Source organism: Dermatophagoides farinae, chromosome 4, assembly GCF_024713945.1.
Source record: "Dermatophagoides farinae isolate YC_2012a chromosome 4, ASM2471394v1, whole genome shotgun sequence".
Taxonomy (NCBI): Eukaryota; Metazoa; Arthropoda; class Arachnida; order Sarcoptiformes; family Pyroglyphidae; genus Dermatophagoides; species Dermatophagoides farinae.
The window spans coordinates 3,394,016-3,421,707 of NC_134680.1; the positions used below are offsets into that span (position 1 = coordinate 3,394,016).

General features: G+C 29.3%; 1 protein-coding gene across 2 annotated transcripts; it reads right to left on the reverse strand.

Annotated features, from left to right (window-relative positions):
- Positions 1 to 2,873: 2,873 nt before the first annotated feature.
- LOC124500563 (uncharacterized) lies at positions 2,874 to 24,976 on the reverse strand. 2 transcript variants are annotated; one of them, XM_075729893.1, is made up of 6 exons: positions 24,728 to 24,976; positions 9,756 to 10,599; positions 8,863 to 9,495; positions 6,261 to 6,944; positions 5,314 to 6,077; positions 2,874 to 4,209 (listed from the first exon to the last, which is right to left on the reverse strand). In XM_075729893.1, the coding sequence occupies exons 2-6, from the start codon at positions 10,522 to 10,524 to the stop codon at positions 3,244 to 3,246; spliced, it is 3,816 nt and encodes a 1,271-aa protein (XP_075586008.1). In that variant the 5' UTR covers positions 10,525 to 10,599; positions 24,728 to 24,976; the 3' UTR covers positions 2,874 to 3,243. The 2 variants fall into 2 exon arrangements, with proteins under 2 accessions (XP_075586008.1, XP_075586007.1); XM_075729892.1 differs by lacking the exon at positions 24,728 to 24,976 and adding an exon at positions 20,853 to 21,197.
- Positions 24,977 to 27,692: the final 2,716 nt, after the last annotated feature.

Below are 27,692 nucleotides of genomic sequence, written 5' to 3' on the forward strand. Positions count from 1 at the left end.
CAATTGACAACATATGTGTGTGTGTGTGTGTGTGTGTGATTAACCTTTAACATTCTCAGCATCATTTTTTGGAAATCAATTCGTTGAATTATCATTGTTAAAATGAAGGTAAGGGGTCCATTTTTTCTATTTTCGTTCACACCGAATCATCATCGTCATTATTATTGATTTCGAGATTCGTTAATTGATTGTTAATAAATGAATGAATGATTTCATCTAAATGGTTCGCATCGGACACAATCGAACAAAGGTCTATAAGGTCATCATAATTGTTTTCGGTTTTTCTTTATCTCTCTTGCTGCCTTTTTCTTTCTTCACCATGACCACAACCAAATAAGATAACGATAATACTTGAAAATATAAAAAAAAATCTTCAAATCAAACCAATCAATGTGTTTGGCAGCAACAGCAGCAGCAGCAGTCAATTAGCCCCTTTTTGATGTCGGCTGTTCTTAGACTTCAATTCGATTCAATTTATAATTTTCATCCATTCATATTTGATCAATATGAATGATGATGATCAAAATACATTCATTTTATTCAATCAATGAAGAAAAAAATTGATGGTCAAGCAAATTGTTTTCTATAGCTTAGCCTTTGATTGTATTTTTGAATTTTTTCCTAAATAAAATAAAGAGAAAAAAAATCCAATTATAAATCAACCAAACAACAATGATTTGAAAAAAATGATAACAATTAATACAATTTTTTTTCCTTGATCAACATGTGTAAAAAATGTCCGAATCGGGCAACCATGATGATGATGATGAACATGCATTAAAACACTGTATGTAATTGAACAACAATAGAGAAACGTTCAATTGATAAATGAATCGACTGTTCGAGAATTGATTCTTTTCTTTTAATTTTTTTTTTTAGTTGTTGTTATTGCTGAACAAATAGATGAATTTATGATGATGATCCTTTTTTCCATACCGGCGATGATCAATTGATGTTTCGGTTTTTAAGATTTTCTTATTTTTTTTTTTTTTTTTGCTTTTCATTTTCAGCATTGGTGGCAACCAATAAAAATTGAATCGAATAAAATATACAATATAGATCGATCATTTCTATCATAAATATACCACATGGTCAAGTTTCTTTTTCATTCTTCCATATGAATCGAATCGAATTGGATTTTTTTGATTCGAATGTTTATAAATATTCTTCGAATGAAAAAAAACTCCTCATACATAGATGAGATGACCAATGTGGTTGAAAAAAAAAATTTTTGTTTTGAATTTTTATCTATGAAGAAAAATCGTGGCCACACACACACACATTCATTCTTGGAATAATCATCATCGAATAATTGGTCATGAATTCACAGAAGCATCATAGATCACGATCATGATGAATGAATTTTCATTTTTTTTTTTACAAAAAAAAAGATCAAGAACATTTTTTCGATTGAGTTCACCGAACCCTTTTTCCGTGGGTATGGGTAATCATTATCCATTCGAAAAACTTGATGATGATGATGATGAAGATTTGATGATTGAAAAAGATTAGTCAGCATCAATTTGTTGTTCAGTGATTTCAAATCAAGCAAACAATCATTTTTTGATGAATGAAATTTTATTTAATTTTTTTTTTTTGATCTGAATTATAAAAATTTCGATTTGATTATCATCGACTTCAACATTGAATCAAACGATAAAAAAAACGATGCCGACCACATTATATTATATTCATTGAATGATTGAATGATGATAATAATACTATTATCAACATTTGAATGGCCAATTCAAAGTTCATTTATATTTGTCCATTCTATTTTTTTATTGTTGAATTCGTTACTGATGATAATGGAATTGAATGAATCAAAAGAAAATTTTTTTTTTTTTTTGTATAATGACAAGAATAGAATTATAAATTTGTTTAAAATTGTACTAATATTATTATTTGTTCAGCAGCCGCTCACCACGCGAACCACCATGTTATACAATGTCAAACATTTTGTTGTTGCCGTTGTTATTATTTAACTCAAAATTTTCAATGATGATTATGATGATGATGTTGACCAAACCATTCATATATCATACGTGAAACATTATTAGTGGTCACAGGTCATCATCATCATCATCATCATCATTATCGTCAATGGCGGTGGCGGTTAATATATCTACAATGATGTGGCGGCATCGTTACAAACAAAACAAAACAAAACACTGGTAGTCATGAATCAATGGAATTTCGATGTAAAAAAAAATCGGAATCAACATATATGAAAAAATATTCAATCGATCAATCAATCAATCAATATTCACAAACAAACAAAAGAATTATTATTATGTAAAGAAGAACGAATAAAAAACGAATGAAACATTGTGTGTGTGTGTGTGAATTCGATTCGATTATTGATGATGATGGTGATGGTTTTTTTTTGTTAAATTTGTTGAATTTTTTTTTATTTAAATAAAAATTCCATTCATATGAGAGCGACAAATGTTCATAATCATCATCATCATCATCATTATCCATCGGGAAATTGTGGTGATAATAAAAGAAAAAAAAAATCCGAATGAATTCGAATCTCTTTGGTTTTTTTTTCCAGAACAGAAATTGTTTGCACGCGTCAAAACCAAATTTTCAAACAAAACAAATAAATATGTAATGAATGATCAAAGAAATACCGATAATGCCTGCATACCAAACCTGTATTGATTTTCGTTATAATTCAAATTTGGAATATATAAAAAAAAATATTTTTGTCATTCAATCAATCAATCATCAAACAACAACAAAATACAATCGACAACAATAAATCGTCACAATCGGTCACCGACCTTTTTTTTCATTATTATTGTTGCAAACAAACAAACAAACAAACAAAAAAAACCACAAACCATTGTCATTATTCGATTTGAATCGATTCCTATTTCAAAATCATTAGTCCTATTTATTTTAATTATTATCAAACATTCATTATTTTTGTTTTCACTTCCAATCACCAAAAAAAATGTATAATTATGAAATGACAAATTTTTTTTTTTTGGTTTACTTTTGGTTTGGGAAAGAGGTGAAAGGGTAAGAGTGGACAGCTACATTGTACAGAATATAATAATGTTTACCAAATTACATTGTAATTGAATTATTGATTATCAATTATAGATGAAGAATTAAGAGAGAGAGAAAGAAAAAATTTGTGACTAGCACTTGATAAAGTAATAATAAATTGGTTATCAATAATCAATAAAATTAATAATTATTGTTATGTATGAAATGGTGTACAATATAAAATTAGTTAACTTTACTAAAAGCAGAATTGATTGTATTATTGGTGGAATTATTATTTTCCACACCATTCATTTGTTGTTGTTGCTGTTGTTGTTGTTGTTGTGAGTCAAATGAATTTGATTGTGTAAATTTTAAAAATGGATTCGAATGAAATCCAGCAGCTAATAATGCCTGATTATATTGATATAATGATATATCTAAATGACCGGGACCATAACCAATGAATGGATTCATCGCTGTTGTTATTGAATTTGTTTGATGTGTTGATGTTGTTGTTGATGATGATGATGATGATGATGATGTGGAAGTAGGAATTGGAATCGAAATACCCGGATGATGTGGAAATAGATGAGAATTATGATGATGATGATGATGATGATGATTATGAGGAGATCCAAACATTGCTGCAGCAAATTGATTAGTCGTCGTTGGATATGTTGTTAATGTTGATGTTTCTGTTGTTTTTGGTGGTGGTGAATCTATGATGGATTTATCATCATCATCGTGGTTTATAATATGGTATGGTGAATCGACATTATTTTGTCCATTCATTTGATTATTATTATCGATTATTGTTGTTGATGATCGTCGACGTTGATGTTTTTGTTGTTGTTGTTGAAATGAATCGAATGAATCACAAGAATCATTCGATGTCATATCAATCATCAATTCTGAACCATCATCATCAATTATTGAATCATTATCATTAAAATCATTTTGTCGTTGTCGTCTTTGTCGTTTATGATCATCGATTGTTGTTGATGATTGTTTTTGTTGTCGTGGTGAACCATTCGATGAAGAATGATTCGATTCACCATGAATATAATAACTTTCATGTTGTTGTCGATAATAATCAGGTGAACCATCATCAGAATTTTCGTTGCCAACACCACTACCAATGTATTTCGATTGATTTGCATTCATACGTTGATGACGACGCCATTTAGCCCGACGATTACTAAACCAGACCTGAATTTTTTTTTGTTATGAAACGAAAATAAAAATAATAAGAATAAAATCAATCAATCAAGCAACAACAATTAAGATTAATTTTAAAAACTGTTGCCAACGGATGGATAATGGTCATTTCATATATTTTCAGAAATTCATTTGATGACACAATTTTTTCATCATGATGTTAAAAATCGTTCAAATGAATGTAGTCCAAAATAATCGCATTTTTACGACCAATTTAGTTTGAAATATATGGGCGCTATTGTCATCCAGTTATACAATTTAGTTTGATCTTATAAATCTGCTGCTGTTCGAAAAAATCGTGCAACTACATTCAAAGAGATAATGATGATAATAATATTAAAAACAACTTAATCGATCTGACCAAAACAACGAAAAACACCAAAGACATCATAAGATAATGATCTTAATGATGATGATGATGATGATAATCTCCTATTGGTCGCCCAATCGGACACACATTTCATTCAGCTATAATCATGATCTCGATTTTTCAAGAAACCTGAATGATATTTAAATTCAACCAAACCTAACAATGACACACTCATACAATGTGTGCGCCCATTGGACATCATCATCAAGTCAACTCCGTTAAAATTTGGCTGAAGTAAAAAAAAAATGATAATGATGATGATCATCGAATCGGTAACAATGGAAATGATCATTGGATTTTTTTCTTTAAAACGATTTATTTTTTCCTTTTCTTCGTTTATTGTAAACTAAATTGATCATTTTTGAACAGAACTGGATGAAAACAGGAATACTTTACTACGGATGTTCAAATGAAATGATCATCATATTGTCAAAAAGATGGCAATCTTCAACTAAAAAAAAAATTCCTATTTTTGATACGGAAATTTTTTTTTTATTTTGTTATTTTCAATAAACAATCACTCCAACATCATCAAGATCGAAACAAGAAAATTCACCGATCACAAATGGATTTAACGATAATGATTCAATGATGATGGAAATGGATTGAATGTCCTGAAAAATTTTTATTATTCGATTTTTAAGCTATTTTTATAACTAACTGATAGTTTTGTGGCTTTTTTCCAAAATTTTAAAAATTTTTTTTTTTTTGGTTATTTCAATTACCTGTACACGAGCTTCAGATAATGATGTAGCCTGTGCTAAACGTTCACGTGTTGTTACACATGGATAATGTGTACGTTCAAATTCTTCTTCCAATACTTCTAATTGTTCATGTGAAAATGTTGTACGATTACGACGAAATTTTGTTGCATTTGCAGCAGCCGCTGCTGATAATAATGAATGATGATGATGATGAGAATGATGATGATGACCAGGATGTCCGGTTAATATAGCGGGATTTCCGGTTGGATCATGTCCAGTTGCAGCTGCGGCAGCAGCAGCAGCAAAAGCAGCGGCTGCTGCTGCAGGATTATTGATGCCCATAGCTGTAGCAAATGCATTTAAATGATGAGGATGTGGTGGGGGCAGCAATGGTAGTGATGGTTGATGGGCAGCATTCGGATATGTCGCTACATGACGATTTGATAGCAATGAATCTTGGATCGAATTTTCAGGAGATTGTTGTTGCTGCGATGGTGATGATTTTCCATTACATAATGATGATTCTTTATTTTCATCTAATTTTTTTGCCGATTTTGGTGATGATGAACGTGATAATGATGATGATGATGATGATGATACGGGTGATGATATATTCATTGCTGTTGTTGCCGGTGATTGTGATGATGGTGATCGATAATCAATTGATCCATTTTGTCTTTTATTATCATTATTATTTTTATGACTATCTTCATAATTTTCTAGATCACGATGACGATTATCGTCGATTTTGTCGTCGCTGTTGTTGATGTCCGGTTGTAGATTGTCTAAATGATTTTGAAAAAAAGTAGGAATCTAAATAATTAGGAATATTTTTTTGAATGATTTGGATTAATTAAAATAATTTGATCATTGATCATCATATTGCATGATACTGATGATAATGATCAATGTACAATTTAGTGATTGTTGAATAGTTATATTATCATAAACACAAAATAGCAACCTACCTTTATTCATTGATGATGGTTGTGATTCGTCTGTTTTAATCGATGGATTCCATAATGGTTTTTGTTTAACATTGTTTTCCTGTTGTAGTTGCTGTTGTTTCATCAATGATGGATCATTCTGTGATAATTTTCCATTATTAGCCATTGCTGCCATTGCTAACATTTGATGTAATTGTTGTTGTGGAAGAAATTGTGCTAATTTCTGTTGTGTAATTTGAAAATTATCGCCATTTGGATATGAGTGCATAGGTATTATCGGTGGTTTATTTGTTGTTTGACCATTTGGTGATTCACTACCACCATTCGTCTGTCCAAATGTAGCTGCAGCCATCCATGCTGCATATAATGGATTTGAAGCAGCTAATAATGGATTAACACCTGTAGCTGCAACGGCGGCGGCTGCTGCTGCTGCCGGAAGTATACCATTTGGACCGGATGGTGGATTTGTTGCTGCTACAGCATTAGGTGTGGGAGTGGTAGTGGTGGGGGTGGCTGAATTCACAGATACAGGTGTTGTTGTTGTTGGTGATGATTGTTGTTGTTGTTGTTGATAATGTACGGCCGTAGCAGCAGCTGCAATCTGATAATTACGTGCAAATTCTGCGGCTGCACGTTCAGCAGCACGATTTCTTAAGATACGATTTATACTAGATACCGATGGTGCTGTACTGTTAGTACATACGCCTATTATTATTTGAATTAAAAAAATTGAATTTTAAAAAAAATTTTCAATAACTCTATAAGGTTGGAACAAAAATGTGAGTGATGGGGGGGGGGTTGGAAGTCTTTAACTATAGAATAACTATAGAATCATTTTATAGGATCATTCAAAAAGAGCGATCTCATTTGTTCAATGGCTCCCGAATAATGTGATTTGTTATACACCGGGGATTGGCCAAATTTAAACAATTACCCATAATAATGATGATCATACCCACACACGAATACAGTGAAAGATATAGAATGAATAGCAAACACAAAAGAAAGAAATTATTATAATCGATTACGCCCTCTCTATATAAATATATATTGCTCCCTGTGATGTGAATTGTGCAACAAAACAGTATTATATAACTAGTTTGACTAGTGTTTTCTTTTTCTCTCTCTCTGTCTCTCTCAAAAGTCTTTAAATATAAACACAATTTGCGATAACCATGATCATTCATTCTGATAGAAATATTATATAGGTCTAAATTTATGACATATATTCATTCATGTCAATCAAATCAATTGATCAAATCAATATAAAAATGGTGGTCATAATTTTTCAAAATGTCAAATGTTTAATGTTGATTTATATTCAATCAACTTGAAAAAAAGTAAAATATTTGTTTTCATTACATACACACACACAAACAGACAGGTATAAATCATCGTCACGAAAAAAATCAGCCAACCCGAAATCCGAATATAACAACATCCAGTCAAACACTGTGTATGTGAAACAACAACAACAACAACAACAATAAAATACATCAAATATGAATACTTGATCTTCTTTCAGGTTGATTGATTTTTAAGATCATAGATCAATATGATATTGCATTTGGATAAAAACAATTGGGCAATTAATCAATTTGATCGAAATGTGAAATCGAAACAAACAAAAAAAAAAGAAAATTTGTGTTTGTCCATTTTGTTTCGAATACTATTTCGATTGTTGATGATGATGGTGGTCCAAATGATAAGAACAATTGCGTTGAGACCCCCTCACAAAAAAATATGCATATTTAACTTAGAGTTGAAAAGAAATATTACAATCTAATTAGGGCACACTCGTCTACTAACGACACATGAGATAAACGAAAATTGATTTTGAAAATGAGAATTGAAAAAAAATTTTCACCGGTGTGTGTGTGTGTGTGGAGCTCATAATTCATAGGGATAGTTGTCAGTTAGCGTACATGACCTATACAGCCTATTTTTATCGGTTATTTTCGATCTAAACAGCAAAAAAAAACAACAACAAAGATCGATATCATCCATTTGATCGATTTTGGCTAAAAACAATTTGTTTCTCTTTTTCTTTCCTTGGCTACCGTTTTTGTTTTTGTTTTTCACTGGATTCTAATGTCGGGTATACACATGCATACATTCATCATCATTAAGATTATCGATTATATCAGACTATTATTATTACGGTATTTACGATTTATAATTGTATCACATAAATTAGGCGGGGATGAATTTGAATATTCAGAATTTATGTTTGTGTGACTGAAAATAGCAAAATTGTTGTTGTTTTCATTGTCTGGGAACACAAACACACACACATATAAATGAACGAATGAACGAGAAGAAAAAACACAGGAAACGTGTGTCTCATTCGTTCATTTATACTTACCAAACACATACACATTTAAATTAATTGTCACTTATGGTGAGACAAACAATTAATGCCTATGTGCTATCAACTAACTAACTACATAGAGAGGTAAGCATTTCTGTTTTTTCGATACAAACACACACACATACACACACATCGATTTGTTTGAATCGAATCGATCAACCGTTTCTGTCGTTTGTAAAATATAGAACCACAAAAATTAAATTCATCAATATCAAAAATAAAAACAAAACAAAACAAAAAAAAATCGTTTACCTTCAGAAATTAAACGTTCGCGTATTTCCCATGCAAATATGGTTGGATTTTCACGTTTATATTGTTCAATTTTTGCAACAACAGCAGGTGTAGCAACTTTTGGTTTGGAACCACCAATTACTGTTGATGGATGTTGATGTGATATAGCCGGTTGTGGTATTGGATGCGGCATATTTGCTGTTGATGATGATGATGGTGGTGGTGGTGGTGGTGGAAGATGATTTCCGACTACCGTTTGTGGTTGTTGATGATGATGATGTGATGGTGGAATACCAACAAATGGATTCAATGTATTGAATGTGTTGGCAGCACCACCACCAATACTATTACCTGGTGGTAAAAAATTATTATTTTGTAAACCAGAACCAACACCGGGTAATATTCGTTGAAAAAATGCTTGTGCCATTGCATGTGCTTGTGTTTGGTGATTCAAATTATGATTATTCGATAATAATGATGGTGGTGATGGTGATGATGAAGTATTTGTTAAATTTAAATCATTTCTATTGCCGACATTAATATCTGAACGTTGATTGCTAGTTGCAGTAGTGGTAGTTGTTGTTGTTGTTGATGATGATGATGATGATGAAAATGGTGACGGCTGTATCATTGAAAATGATGGATCAAAACGACCTGATAATAATAATGATGATGATTTAAAAAAAAAAATAAAAATAATTAGATCAAAAAGAAAAACTTGTAAAATCAACAGGATGATAATTAAAAATCGATTCAATTTACACATTATATAATATATAACACCGGAACTTTTGAATTTCAATTTCAATGAAAAAAAAAATTCATTCATAATATAGCCAACAAAAAATATACAAACACGCCTCAATCATCATTACACACACACACACACAAACATCGGACATCTGGCTACTTACCAAATAATTTGCCTAAAGCTGCATTCTGTATGAATTGATTGGCAACGGCCAATTGTATATTAGCTGCAGCGGCAGCCGCTTTTATATTATCCATCATCAATGGTAACATCATTTGGGGTTGTTGTTGTTGTTGTCGATCTGTTGTTGTTGTTGATGTTGATGAATATTTATTCATTAACATTGTCATTGTTTCCAAATCCGGTTTTTGTTGTTGTTGATCCAAACAATTATCATTATTATCATCATTTTGATCACAACTATTATGATCAATATCGGTTCGTTCTCCATCATCATCATTAGCATCATCATGATGATTATTTTGATTTTGTTGTGTTTGTGATGATGATTCATTTGGATTTTTATTAACATCACAATCATCAACAATATTTGATTTTGATATTTTCATTTCCGGTGTTGATATTCGAGAATCTGATGATGATGATGATGATGACGGTGACGGTGATGGTGAATTTCGCTTTATTCGTTTTTTCATTGTTTTCGATTGAATCGATGTACACGATGATTGTGATGATGATCGACTACGATTCCATGATGATGATCGTTGTCGACGTCGTTGTCGATTATGATTATCCAAATCCATATTCTTATTATTAGTACCAATTAATCCATCGATATTGAATTTCAGATTCGATTTAATTGATTGTGATTGATTTGGTGGTTGTGGTGGTGGTGATGATTGATCAACTACATTATCATGTTGATCAACATTAGTAATATTTGTAGCAACAGCAGTTCGTATGTCCATCATGTTTGGTTTATCCGTTCGATCAGTCAGGTTGTATAAATAACGGATATATATCTCAGGTATCGGAATGAACAATTTCTATGCAAATTTTGAAACAAACAAAAAATCAATTATAAAAAAAAAATTATCAACAAAATCATGTTTGTTGAATATATATATGGGGCGTTATTGATCACGATTACGGATGCTGTAAAAAAAACAACAAAACAAAAAACAAAATTGAATTTCTTCTAATTTTCCGCTATGAATCCATGAACATGCTCGAAGAATCGTAGACACACACTTGGGTTACTTTATTACTGACCAATCAATTTTTTTTTTATTTTCATTTGATTAAATCATGATTATTATCATCCAAAGAAAAAGAAAACATTAACGCATTTAATTATTTAAAACAACAAAATGAAAGAAAGAAAGAGAAAAAATGAAACTCATTAAAATAAAACAACAACAACAACAACAACAACATCCTCGATGATCATCATGATGATTATCAAAGCTCAAAACAAAACAAAAGTTCATGATGATCATGATGAGCTTCTTGAATTTTCCAAACAAAAAAAAATCGATTTAAAAAACACAATGAATATATACATGGAAAAAACAACGCTGGGTTCAAATTACTTCCAATCATCAGCTGAAATTCATTTATCAGTAAAAAAAAAATTCTCTGATGACTCTTGGATGATGATATAGTATGTAATATATTATAGTGGATTGGTGATGAAATGTGATTATGATGATGATGATGATGGTAGCGAATCAAATTAGCATCAATCATTATATCATCATCATCATCATCATCATCTTCAAGAAATGATCATTTTCAATCATTTTTTTTTGACCATGATCCAAAATCGTGGCCTACCATCATCATCTTTATCGTACAGGTGGTGATTACAATAACGAAAATCTTTGTCTTTATCTCATTTCAAAACCTAATAATCGAATATAATATCTTTTAACCTAATCTATTCTTAAACCTGATCTAACCTTAATCATCATTGTTCGTGGCTATTATTATTTTGGCTAACCATCGTCATTTCAATCTTGATTTTGTGTGTGTGTGTGTGTAGGGCTATAAATATACACACCACATATACATATATCCATTTGTGTAATAATAGATATCGAACGTTTGAATGAAGATTCGATATGAATCAAATGATTTCATTGAAATGAATTTATATTTTGAATATTTTCAAGTTTTTTTGTTTTGTTTCTCAAAATGATTATTATAATCCATCTTTGTCTTATTATCATTGTTATCAACATTGCCATCGATTTCGAATCGAATCGAATCGAATTCAAATTTCATAAACACGCAAATTCATAAAATGATAAGCATCATTGAAAGAATTTCAAAAATTTTTTTCGTTTTTTTTCTCATTGCTCAAAACAATTGTCAGATTCATTCAATCATTGTCTATTCTTTTAACATTTGATATTCACACATTTTGATCAAAAATGAAATGTCGGTAATGTCGATCGATTCGAAACCAATGAAAATGAATATAAATAAATAAATAAATAAATAAAAAACAATAAAAATTCAAAATCAGAATGCCGCTCTTCAATAATCATATTATCCACAAAGAATACCATTATTTTGTCATGATGATGATTGTTTATTGTTGTTGTTGATGATGATCAACAAAGAGATGGTTGGACATTCGGATCCATCAAAGTTGATCATCACCCAATGAATTGTACACATGGAAAAAATTGTTCACTTCAAGCTTCTTCTCTTAATCATCATCATTATCAGAAAGCCGCCATTACCATTATCCTCATCCTCATCATCATCATTTTGATCGAGATCGATTGTTAGCCAAATGGTCAAATAGTCATTTTGTTTTTTTTTTCATCTAATTCTTTTTTTTGTGGTTAGAATTCTTTTTTTCATTTTAAATTTTTTCATCCAAATGGGTGCTCACAATAATATAATGATCAACCATGATGATAATGGGCGTTCTTTTGAACAGGGTGAAAATCGTGCATAAATGTTGATGATGCTTGTTGTCTGTTGTTGAGTAAGTAAGAGAGAGAGAGAGAGAGATATCCAAAATTCAATGTTTATCACCATTGAATTTCATCCCATTGAACATTACCATTACACCATTATATTATCATCATGATCAAAGAATGAATCACAAGCCGAAAGAGCAAAAAAAATCATTGACCAAAACAGGGTAAATGCTTTTTCAATGATGATAACGTTGATGATGATAGTTTGCCACAAATATCCATCAATCAAGGTCAGAAAAGATGAAAAAAAATAAATTATTTAAACATCAAAAAAACATTCGACAACAACAACAACCACCACCACCACCACTATCATCATATGAAATGAATGAAAAAAAAAATTTTCATCATTCTTTATATAATAATGATGATGATCATCACCATCATCATGACCATTGGTTGGTGTTTATTATGGTTGTCGCAATTCTTTATCTTTAAAAAAAATTGAACCGAAAATGGCCAATGTCCGTTTATCAGTATTGAATGATCAAGGAAAATTTTTCTTTTTTTTGTTACAAAGAATCAAAATTATCTTCTTGACCAAAAATATATGAAGGTGTTCAAATATGTGATGGCTAATGATGTTCACTGTGTGTGTGTGTGATTTACCTGATCTTTACCTGTTTAAAAGTTGATTTTCTTTATCTTCATTCTTTATCATTATTTGAAATTCTTACTGATCAAGTAATAAAAAATAATAGTTATTCAATGGGTGCATATTATATCAAATTTTTTTTCTCTTGGACAAAATATCATTGAATTTATCTGAACTATCATCATAAAGTTTAAACAAACACAATCGCGTTTTTTTTTATTTAGCTACAAACATATAATTTTCATATTTTTTTTAACACATTTCAATAAACCTGACCATATAGTGAACATGCATATTCACCATAATCTACTTTTTAAGACTAAAATTTAAAATTGATTTTCATAGTTACCATGTGAAACATATATTCAACATGATAAACAATTTCATCAATTTCACCATCACCAATGACCATTACTTACATATATAGCACAAACACATAGAATATAAGACAGGTGACAAATGAGACAAATTTTTTCTTTTTACATACTTTCAATTTAAAGCTGAAAATGGAGATATCAAAGATTTTAAATTCTTCTACAATGACAACTTATCCATCTTTAACTTAAAAAAATAATCAAACTTTTTACAAACTTTGTCAATCTCTGTCAAATTCATTCACATTGCTTGAGCATGTGTGTGTGTAGATTGAATTGATTTACTCAAAGATTATTTCAGATCATGCTCATGAACTTTCTAATAAAATATTCAAATTGTGAAAAATTTTTTTGACCATACCTAAACCATCAACAGGCATTTATAAGTAAGTAAGTGATATGATTTCACTATTTTCTCATTAAGAAAACAGCAAATTCAATTTTGAAAGCGAATTTTTTTCTTTTTCTCTCTCTCTATTCATTCAATTTTCTTCTGATGATTTATGTTAAGGTGATTGGACTGTAGTTGTCCCAAAAAAAATGTGAGCAATCAAGCAAAAGACTAGATTGATTGATAGATGGATAGATTGATAATAACAAAACGAATGATAATGATGATGATGATGATGATGATGATGGTCAAGAAAGAAAGAAAGTTCATTTCGCTAAACTGTAGAGAGTGAAAAAAAAATGTGCCCAAAAAGCAAAGAAAAAAAACCACCTGACAATTGACAATTCCGATTCTATTCATAAGCGAGTTTTTTTTTTGATTTATTTATTTTCATTCATTACTAGATATCGGCTTACAGTAATAGACTGTGTGTGTGTGTGTGTGTGCGTAAATAGATCAATCAAAATGATCAGATATTCAGGTATATGGTAATGCAAACAAAAAAAAAAATTTATGGGCGGTGTTTTGTTTTGTTTTTAGTAAATAAAAAATGTTTCATTTCAATTATACAAATCTTATCATTTAAAAATTGAAATTCAAAAAAAAATACGTTTAATTTTTAACCTAATGATAATCATTTCTTTGTTCTATTATGAACAATCTTCTTCCTTCCCATACCTAGATCAAATATCTGCAGAATAAAAAGAAAGAAAAAAATTCTTTTTCAAAAAAAAAAACAAAAAGGTCAAATGTCATTCATTTTATTCACCACAACGATTATGATTTATGAGGTGTTTTTTTTTCTCAACCAGAAGCGTGTGTGTGTGTGTGTAATGTAATGATGGTAAATTGTGAGAAACGATGATAAGGATGTTGATGATGATGATGATGAAAAAAAACGAAATTTAAGTGGTCTAATCATCATCATCATCATCATCATCATAGCAATAACAACATTTTGAACATCTTTAAGAGATGCAATTATAACATGTATAATCCATCCATAAATAAATGCATTTAATACATTAAAAATTTTGCTTGTAACTTGATCATCATCATCATGAGTCATTTTTTGTTTTCTTTTCAAAATTTGATTGATTGATTTTGATTGATACTTATTGCTTTGCGTAAATTGATTTCAATTCATTTCATCCATTACCGAATTTTTATATTAACAAAAGAAAAACTGTTTATTTACTGCTGCTGCTAAATAATAATAAATAAAAAAATGTGTTTTTTCGGCATTTCTCTGTAATCCACCATAAAGCTTGAGGCAGCAATATCGAGCACTTGTTTTTTTTCTGCTAATATGGTACTGGCCAATGGCCATCAACATTCATAAAAATGTGTTTTATTTTATAATCTTTATTTTCTTTTCATCGAATCAATTTCCAAATGTAAGTGTGTAGGTGGAGTGTGCGGTGGCCAATCTTGAAATGAGCTATATAATGAAATTCATTATGATTATCTTAAGTAGCAATTGACCTTTGTTTTTAAAAAACATTTGACTTTTTTTTTATTATGATTAGCATACAGTAAAAAAATGAATCATTTCTTTTTTTCATTTGTCAATTGATTTAAAACTGGCCATTATTCACGTGATTTGAATTCGTCATGAACATCAATTGAGTAAAGAGAAGAATTTAATAATTTTTTATTTAACAAACAAAACGTTAAATTTCGTAATCGTAATCATTGTTTGTTTTGTTTTTTTTTTGCTCAAAAAGACGATTAATAATTTCAATTCTTCATGACCGAAAATTATTCTCTCAATGATAATGAGGATTGAACAAATTTTGGACATGATTCATAACAAATTGTGATATAATTATCATACGTTTTTTTGAAAATTATTTCATTGCAAAATGTTTTATTTATTTAGTTATGTTGATTTAAATGAATTTCAAATGAGAAAATTCTTTTATTATTTTTTTTTGTTTGAATTCAAATTTTTTTTCTTTCTTTCTTCATCCTTACATTATCTCATTATCATCATCATCATCATCATGATTAAGTTAATTAATGTAAACATTATTACATAATGTTCATTTGATAATGAATCTTTGATCATCATTAGGATCATGGGGACATTAAATCTGTGTTTAAAATTGATGAGAGAGAAAGAGAGAGAAGAGGTAAGAAACATGGGTTTACGAAACCCTTTAATAACCGAGAGAAAAAAAGATGTAATTCTCATTCTAGATAAATTATATCAAAAAAAAAAAAAAAAATTGACAATCCTTCATACACACACACACGACATGGAATCATTAGCAATGGATTTTAGAAAAGAAAAATATTAAGATTTTTGTTTTTCTAAAATGACAATTTTGACCTTGAAATGAGAGGAATATATATGAAAAAAAGACATCATCATCATCATCATCATCATCATTCATTCAGGATATAATAATTGTAATGTCATTTGAAATCATCAACGAAAATTTGTCACTTGAAATGATGATGATGATGATGACATTTCCGATTATAATTTGGCAAATGAATTTTTTTTCTTTGTTATTGTTGTTGCTGCATTACTGGTTTCGATTCTGGTAATGTAGAATTGTGAAATTTAATTTACGAGAAAAAAAACTTATCAATCCTCATTCATTCATCGGTTATGCATCATGAACAATATAAAATCGATGAAGAAGAAAGAAAGAAAAACAATTTTTGCCGTTTTCGTGAATGAAAACCATAGACACACGCACGCATTCACTATATGATAAAATGGCCATTTGGCCGGTTGATATTGGGCGGTGGTTTTGATTCACATTATTATGACAACAGAAAAAACAAAACAAAAAAATATTTCCTTTAAAATACTGGGTGATAATGATATTATTATTATCATCATCATCATCGTCTTCGCCGTCGTCGTCGTCAACATTAAGAACACAGGAACATTAGGAACGTGTCATTTTTTTGTTGACATTTTTATTTTGGGCGTAATCTACTTTTTTTCTTCGTCAACATCATCAAAAGTTACACATGAACAAAAGAAAGTCACAAAATGTGTGTGTGTGTGTATGTTTATCATATCGTTGGTATTGTTGTTGTTGTTGTTGTGTTTCAGGTGAATGAACAACAATAAACACAAACAACAGGTGGAAAAAAAATCAACTACATTTTTTTTCACAGTAGTAGCAGTAGTAGTAATAGACCAAGACACTAAGACACACACTTGACCTTTTTATTTGAGCTAAAACAATTTGACCATTTTTTCTTCACTAAATCATCATCTAAACAAACAAATTATGTGACTTGATTACCAAATTCATTCAGAATATTAAGATTATATAAAGAATGAACACTTGTGAATATGAATGACCAAACAAACATCTTATGATTCACATGAAATGAATAAGTAGAGAAAAGAAAAAAAATCATCATCATCATCATCATGATTAAAACCAAAAAAAACAACAACAATAGAATCACGTAAATCAAATTTTTAAAACACTGGTAACTAAGTACGATTCCATCTGTGTGTGTGTTTACTGTTCAATGATTTTAAACAATAAACACACACACATTACAGTATATGTCATCAGAAAGAAAAACGTTTTTTTTTCCTATTTATAAAGCTCCAAATGAAACTTATCATTACATCATCAACTGAATGGTGACAATTTCGAGCACAATCAAAAAATAATTATTATTATTATAACATGAAAACAGTAGACATGGTACACTAAGAAAATGACGAGAAAAAAAAAGTTCATATATTAATATAATCATAAAGAATCGTGAAACAAATGATTCAAAATGTATTTCGTATTCAGATGACATCATATGTATATGTGACAATGACCAATTATCATGAGCATTATTTTTTTTTATTGTATGATGATGATGATGAAAATGGATGAGCAATTTTGATTTTGTTCATAGTTTTTTCTTTTTATTTTGCATTTCTTTCTTTTTTTCTTTCTTTTTTAAAAAAAAGAAATTGTAAATTAAATTAACCTTTTTTTTCGTTCAAGATATATTGAGATCCTTTATATATGTATACAACTAATGTGGATGACCTTTTCTCTGTTTCTATGTCTACCTCGAAGAGAATGATTCTGATTTTTTTTTCTTGCCTTATTTGAGATTGATGAGTGGTGCGTGTTAAATGATCATTTTTTTCTGTTTATTTTTCTGTAAAAATTTACGGACTACTAAATCGATATGATTATAATTTATAAGACAAAAAATCAAATTATCACAAGAGAAAAAAACAAACATACATTACATTGCATAGTGATATGTTATGATGTATGAATATTATTATGTTCATTGTCAATTGTTATTCATTATTATTATTATTAGTGGAATATAAAAGATGAAAATTTATTCATTACATACACATATTGACAACACTGACAAGGATGTTCAATGTTGTTTCGGTTATATATATTTATTGATGATGATTATTATTTAAACACAATTGATGAACAGGTGGTTGTGGTGGTTCATTTTTACCATAATACACGATTGTTATTGATATATGCACATAGACAAAGAAGTAGAAATCTAATAGATATTATACATTGAGGGAAAGAGAGAATCGATAATTGATTGATTGGTTTCACCATATACCAGATGCACATGAACACATATACACAAACACAAGGAGATCATATACAACAAAAAAAACCAGAAAATAAAATGCTACGCTAATGATTTTTATTCTCTACTTAATTTAATTAATTAATCAATTCGATTCAATTTCTATTCGATTCGATTGATTGAATGGAGAAAAAATTGAATCGGATGAATAATCATCATTCGTGGAAACCGGATCTCTTCAGATACAAATGTTTGAATGATTCATCATGCCGCAACGAAAAAAAACAGAAATTGTTTTTTAATTTTTGTTTTCTCTTTTTCTTTTATTTTGTTAATTAATTGAAATTAAATTAATTATAACAACAAAAAAAATAATGATGGAAAACATCCTGGACAACGATTAGACCTCCCTTTGGGCAGGAAACGTTTGTCAATGCAAAAATTTAATTCAAATTTAAAAATATATTCCATTCTGATCATTGAAATTGTTTTCTCTCTCTCTCACTCAGATTAGAAAAGGTTCCAAATCATCACCACACAATAAAATGTGATTGCACATTGCACATTGATTAGCAAAAAAAAAAAAAAACATCATAGAATCATCATATTTAACCGTATCGAGGTCATCATAAGTTTATTGTTTGGCAAAAGAAAAAGAATGTCAAAATTTTTTTTTTCACAAAAAAACAGCATAGACAATGGTCATTCAAAACGATTCAAAACGCTTTGTTTATTGTTGCCTATCTATTCGAATTATATCTACTTGTAATATTATTGATTCTCTCACCAGAAACCGAAATTTAATTCATAGCTAAAATTTTTTCTTTCTCTCTCTCTCTCTCTCTTCCCATTTATGAATAATACACAATTACCTAAAAAAAATATATAATGGTATGAACCTTGACCTTACACCTTATGTTGATTGACTGACTGACTGACCGACTTTGACCAGCAATCGACCATGAATTTTTCGAAAAAATTGTTCAATAATTCAATAGGAATCAATAATCATCATTATCATTATTATTATTTTGCAATAATCAATTTTCAATACATGAAAAATTTCAAAAAATGGTCATGTTTTTTTTGCACAGAAAAAAAGCTTTATAACCTAATAATTTATTATTTTTATCACCTATTCTCTCTAATCATCTATGTCTGGTTGACTTGTATTGGGTTGATGTGTGTGTGTGTGTCGATCAAGTATGTGTTCACTGATCATAACTGATGACATCTTGTCAATCATGTCAAATCAATATGGACACACGCCTACTGATTGATTGTAATTCTAAAATAATAATAACGATGACAGAGAAGAAGAAGGAAACCATTTCAAATTGACATTCATTCATTGATTTTGGAATTCTGTCGTCTTTTTGAAATAAATATTTTTCGAAAAAAAAAATTTAATTTAGTTAGATTTGAACAATGTATCCATAATAATGATCAATCAATGAAAATATTAAAATTCAAACAAATCTCATCAATCACATACACACACACACTCAATGAAATGTCTTAATTAATACAAATAGAGAGGGAGAGAGAGAGAAAAGACAAAAGATTCATCCATAACGCACGCCAATTTTTTCGGATAAACAAAAAAAAAAATTCAAATAAATTTCGATTGTGAAAACCAGCAAAAAAAAAAATGAAACAATCCAATCGATCACGATTCAACATTCAAGCATCTGTGATCATCAATCGAATATTGGTAAATAATAAAAAAAATTGATCATATGGCACACACACACACAAACACAGAGATACTGAAAAACAAAACAAACACCATCTGATCAATAATCTCTCTTTAAATCAACTATAAAACGATTGATGCGAATAATTTTTATTCTATTTGCAACAGCCACATTCTATTTGTGCGTGTGATTTACCTGTGTTCGATTGTATCATTAAAAAAAATAGGAAAAAATTGAACGTGATCAATAATTACATGCCAGTGAACATCATCATCATCATCATTATCATTATTATTATACAGGATTCAGCTTGAATGATTATGATGATTATTCACCGATGCCACACACACTCAACCAAAATATTACATACACCTGTTTGGATTATGATAACATTTAATGGAAAGATAATCATTGTGAATTTAGTGATTTGAATTTTAAAAAATTTTTCCACATTCAATTGTCCACAAGAGTCGTATGAACTATACATTCAGGTGTCTAGTGTGTGTGTGTGTGTGTGTAAGCTAATTTTATGGGCGTCATATTGTAATAATAATACTACGAATTGAATTGAATGGAACAAAACCTTAAAATTAAAATCCAATTCAATTTGGTTTTGTATTTTTTTCAATTTTGTTAAATTGAATCGTGGGAAACTTTGAAAATTAAAAAAAAAAATGTAGTTAACTTACATTTAATATTTCTCTTTTTTTCGAATAATCGATGATTATTGTTGTTATTATGATTGTTTGATGCAATATCGATGAAATAAAATGAGATGATATTTTTTTTCTATCTTGCAATCAAAATACGGAATCAAAGAATGCAAATGTCACACAAATGTATAACATAGGAACTGGAATATGAATCAAAGTTTTTTTTATATTCAAGGCTGAATCAAACACACAATTCATCAATGTTGAGATCAAATGAAAAATTTTTAAAAGTTAATTTATAATAAAATCAGTCGTTCATGATTAATAATCGGGTGAGGAAGATAATCTTAACAATCAATGATCAATCGATATAAAGTCAAGTTTTTTTTTCAGTGTGTAATCAATTCAAACACATATGGTTATATGATGATCATATATGTAGATCGGTGATTTGATTTCGTTATATTCTTCAACAAGCATCATTCATAACACAATTCAAGTGTGTATGTGTGTGTGTGTGTGTATGTGTTACCATAACAAAAGAGCAATCATTTATGAATAACAACCTGGAAACGACGTTAATAACAAACCGACAAACTACTACACCATCAACAACAACAAAAAAAAATTGAGAACTAAACACAAAACCAAATCAACATGTCAAAATATGTGTGTGTGTGTATGTTTGTGGTTATGTGATGATGATGATGATGATGATGATGAAAAAAAAAGAAAACAAAACCAATTTTAGTGAAAAAGAGAAAACCAATGTTCATCATAGAGTATAAGGTAAGTATATATATTTTTGGGATGGACTTCAATGAATAAATGCTTACGCCTTATGTGTGCTTTGCACACACATATTCATACACATTGGTTAAACATTCATGTTACAATAACAACAACAACATTCTCTCACCAAGTGTTTTGTGTGCACATTGTATTTTATTTTATTTTATCATCATCATCATTACCTTAAATACGATTGGTTATAATATAATTGTAATGGGAAGGGCAAATTTACAAATGCACATATATATACATTGTGTGTGACATATATTGCTCAAATCGAATTCAATCATTCGATTCGATTCGATCATTCGTCGTAATTCATATCAATCAATCATTCAATCAATTGAACTGATAAGAAGAACATTTTCCATATTACCTGTATTTTTTTTTGTTTCTTTCACCTTCTTCACACCAACATATACATTTATTAAACACTAAAGATAATATATCATTGAAATTGAATTGATGATGTAATTTTTTGTTAAAAGAATCAAAAGAGGGAGAGGAAGAAAGAGACTTACATTTGATACGCAGGTGTGTGTGCGCGCGATTATTTGATTTCAAAGTTTGAGCATTTTCATTCTAATATTTAAATGTATCAAAACGAAGAGAGAGAGAGAGAGAGAGAGAGAGAGAGAGAGAGAGAGAGAGAGAGAGAGAGAGAGAGAGAGAGAGAGAGAGAGAGAGAGAGAGAGAGAGAGAGAGAGAGAGAGAGAGAGAGAGAGAGAGAGAGAGAGAGAGAGAGAGAGAGAACGATAGGCGGAGCTTGATTTACGTTTTTCTCATCTCATCTTTCTTCTGAATTTTCTGTCTGTCATTTTATTATTATTGTAATATATCACAAGCATTTTGACAAAATGACATTTGTATTTCAAAATTGTTATGGTAACCATATTTGACATGTATATTACAAACACATACACACACACACACTGTCACAATAAACTAATCAATCGATTTCTTGAGGGAAATCAAGAAATCAAATTTCAAGTTATTGGAAATTCGATTAAAAATGTTTGGCAATTGTGTAGATGAAGGATTTGATTGTGATTCAATCATACAAGCTAAACCGATTTAAATTCAATTTTTTTCGAATCTGTAAATTCAATGTTCGTAGAACAATTTGAAACAAATGTTCAGATGATGATTGGATTGAATTGATCGATCGATTAGTATTTGAAAGAAAAAAAAATAAGAAAACAATTGTTGTTATCGAAAAAGTAATATTTTTGACAAAAAAAAATGAAAAAAAAAACATTTTCATCTATTGGAAATTGGAAAATGATTGACAAGATAAGAAAAGAAAGCTTTCTTCATTTTTTTTTCTCAACCCCCCACTCCCACCGGAAAAAATCAATTAATTGCCATAAATCATCATCATCATTTTGAATTTTCAAAATAATGATGATGATGATTTGGCTCAATTCTGAATATACACAACAATTAATGGCCGGAATCGATATCGAGAATCTACAAAGGAAACAATCCAATCATATAGTGGTCAATAATGATATAAAAAAAGAGAAAAATTTAAAATTTGACAATTCATTCATGGGAATCAATTGATATTTAAATATGGATGAACGACAAAGCAACAAATCGACACCATCATGACATAACGGAATAATCATAATCAACATGTCATGTCATCGTTGTCATCAATATCATTTCCGTTTGCTTGTTTTTTCCTTTTTTTAGCTGTTCTAAAGATGAAATATAAAATAATTTTTATCGATGACCGATAATGAGAAATCGATGATGATGATGATGATGAGTAAGCAAATCATTTATGGACCAACGTTATCATTCGATCTGACCTGATCACAGATGATTCTCACGAAAAAACATTAACCGAATTTTCTGCCAAAGATGAGAAAAAATTAACCTGAAAAAAGACACAAGGAAAAACAAGTTCAATTTGTAAATGATTTTTTGAATATATTATTTCGATACTATAAATACAAAAATCTGGCTAAAGATGACAAAGGAAAAATAGTTTTTCACTTAATTTTTTTTTGGGGGGGATAGAGGATGAATTCAAGTCAAATGTTAGCTAGATACATGATAATGATGATGATGATGACACGATAAAAATAACAACAACAATAACAACAACAGTAATGATAATAATAATGAACTATGAACCAATGGCTAAACAGTTTTTTTTTGATATTTTGATATCATTCAACTCGTTCAAAAAGGTCAAAGGTGTTGAAATATATGTTGTTCAATGATGATGGTGTGATCATAATTGCCAACAACAACAAGAAAAAAAAACCGCCCGATTAAGTCAAAGCCAGTCGATAATGATAAGTGTAATGGTCACCGTGTGTCATTAGGTTGAACGCGTGACCATTAACCATCATCATCAGAATATGAAAAAGCTAATCAGTCAATCAATCAATCAGAAGTTAATCAAAAAGAAAAAAACAACAAATTCTTTTTCGCCTCTAAAATAAAGTCACTGTTAAATGGTAATGATAATTATCATTATTGATGATGAGTACTGCGACCCCAAGCTACAGACATAGGTGATAATTGGACAATGAATATTCGGATTTTCAAATAGAAAAAAAAAGAAAAAAATCGTGAACACAATTGATGATCAACATAAATTATTGGTAAGAATGTAAGCATTCATGACTGATCATGGACCAATGTCGTGAATGCTTACAGTAGTAGACACACATGATTGTGTGTATCGATCAAATGATAGATTGATTGATCATTTTTGGATGAGATTTTTTTTAGAATTTTTGCCATTCATTTGGATTTTCAAAAATTTTTAGAAAAAATCCCAAACCCAAATGATGATGATGATTATGATTATTACAATGACACGCAAACCTTATAGTTACACATGTGATAATTAGAATAATACTAAATGATGATAATGATCAAAAACAAGTAGCCATCATTCACTAACAAAAAACTCTAGATCCTAGGGTCGCCGAACCAAAAAAAAGTCAAAGGTGTTAGGTTGTGAAAATCAAAAAAAAAAAATCTAGCCACCAATTCGAATGTCAAATAATAATTATTATCTGAGGAATGATACTTGATTCGCCATTGTTGTCGTCAAAAGTCTACAGTCTAGACACACAAAGATCAAATATACTTACAAATTGTACAGAAAAAACAAACCGAAAATTGATGGCCACAACAACAACAACAACAAAAAAAAACAGAAGAAAATAGATTGATGTCCAGGTGGTTGTGATGGTAGCCACGTTCTACCAAAATTTGATGATAATAATAATTATTATCAGCTCTAATTAATCACCTTCAGGTGTGTTGACCACAAATTGTGAATTTGATCAACTTAAAATTGATATGTGTGTGTTTGTGTAAAAAAAACAGAAGCATAATAACAATTTTGGTTGGCTAGATAAGTAGGTGGATAACCGAAAAAAAAGGTGTGAATAATAGTAATAATTAACAACAACAACAACAAAAAACTGGCTACCGATTTTCATTGATTATAATCATTTCAACAACAATAACAATAACCAAACACCAAACAAAAAATGATGAATGGGGCCTTAAACCTATTTGCGAAAAAAATAGCACAATGTTTTGTTGTTTTTTTTAATAATAATAACGATGATGATGATGATTATCATCTGATATGATCGATACAATAACAAAATTTTTTTGCCAACTGTAATGTTTTGTTGAAAAATATGCTAATCATTGATGTATGGATGTTTCATATAGATTGATTTTAGCGGTACGGTAAGAACTTTTTTATTATTACAAGGGGTTTTTATTGATTGTTTTGTTGAATTTCATGATTTTCTGATCTGATCAAACACCGACGAAGACGGTGTTAATTGATTTTCAATCTTTATCCAAAATCTTTTTCTTGTACATCTTGTTCTTGTTGATATTATCGAAATTTTTTCTTTTATTTTTCGATATTTTTTCTTTTCGTTATTATTATTTTTTTCGCTCTACTTCTTTTCTTTTTTTTTCTTCTTCTTATCAATTTAGTTTTTTTCAATTTTAATTCTGTCCAATCAAACAAAGAAACAAAAATTTCATCAATGAAAAAAATGATTAGGGAGTCAAATCATCAGAACAGAAAATTATTAGCTGTTTTTTTAAATTTTTAATTAATTTACATTCACAAATTTCTATTTTTTTTCTTTCCGGAATTTTCTGGTTTCATGATTTCATTTTATTATCACCTAATAGTTTGTAGTATTAATTTATGTCAAATGTCATGTGCGTGTGTGTGTGTGTGTGTGTGTATGTGTGTGTGTGTGTGTATGTGTGTGTTGAGAAAAAGAACAGAAACAAAAATTCATTCAATTTCAAGGTGTTGTCTCTGTTTTTTGTTTTTTTAAATTAATATTATGAAACGAAAAATTTCAATTTAAATTTAAAAATCAAGGATCAAGGATGAAAAAGCAAAAAAAAAAGAAAGAAAGAAATGATCATCGTTCCATATCGAGAATCGAATAATAATAATATGACCAAAACAAAAAAAAATTTACAGTCACAATATGACAATATTGGTTAAACGTTACAAACAGTACAAAAAAAAACAATAATTAGTTGCTCCAATTTCGTGACATACCGTTACATTATACGTAAACACAGACACATTCATTGATTCATTACAATAATGATATTATCGAGAATATGCAATAAAAAAAACTTGCCAATCATTTTTATCAGTTTTGTTTTGTTCATCAAAATAAAATCGTGAAACTTTTTATTAATATTATCACAAATGACGATGACATGACCACAATAATGGATGATGACAATAGAGAAAAAAAAATCTTTATTTTTTTAGGTTTTTTTTAAAAAAAAAAAAATATTTTGTCACAAAATTTAAGAAAAAAAAATGATGATATCAATATCTAATGACGACAATAAAATAAATGTTCATATTTGCAAATGACCATTCGTAGATAACGTAATAATTAAGAACATCATGAAATAACGATCCAAAATAAATGATAAGTTTTCTTCTTTTTTTTCTCTCACTTTATTCGTACTCGTTATTTTTATTTCTTTTGAACACAAATGATGAACATTAAATGGTTCGAAGACACGATCAGTTTATTTTTATGGAGCAAATTCGAGTTATATTTTTGTAGACGAACGAAAGAAAAAAACCTTTTTTCTCTTTGTCGATATTGATGATGATGATGACGACAAAACAAAGTCGTTGAAATATTTTCTGAAGACAACAACAACGACGACGATGACGACGAAGATGATGATGATGACCATTTGGCATGACTTTGCGTGACCAAAATCAAAAAAAAAAAATAAAAAAAATACCTGGTTGATGAAGATGATGATGAATGTCAGCCAATGAATATATGATGATTATGATGATGATGATAAGAAGTCGACATAAATCGAAACCAATTCGAAATAGGATCGACGATGACGACGTCAATGATGATGATGATGAAGAATGAAAATGGTCGACCATTTTCAAAGATGATAATGATGACCATCATCATCATCATGAAGATGAACGAACAAAATGGCCCCCGAATAAATAAGAACACGCGTGTGTGCTCGCTTATTATTTTACAGTATCTTGAACAATGACATAAACAAAATTGTATAAAAATGATTAAAATTTTGAGTCGTAGCAAACCCAAAAAAAAAATTCGACCAACCAATCTACAAAACCAATTCATTTCAATGAAGAATTATTTGTTGTTGTCTATTTTTTTTTGCGTTACACACTAAAATTTACAACAACAAATGTGTGTGTGTATGTGTTTGAGCCTTTAATTGAAGCTTTAGCATTTGAATTCAAATAATAATAATAAAATTGGACACGAAGAATCATATCATCCGAATAATCGTAATTATCATCATCATCATCATCGTTGTCGAATGATTGGATGATCATCCGGATGATGATTATGATGAAATGATGACCGCCACATATTACATTGATTTTCTAATAAACATCACACAAACACCACAACATTATCAAATTGGCCTAATTTGTTTTCGTTTATATTATAATATAATAATAATTTCATAACAAATGACAAGCGTCAAAGACTTGAAAAAATTGTCTTGTCGAATAAGAGTGAGAGAGAGAAA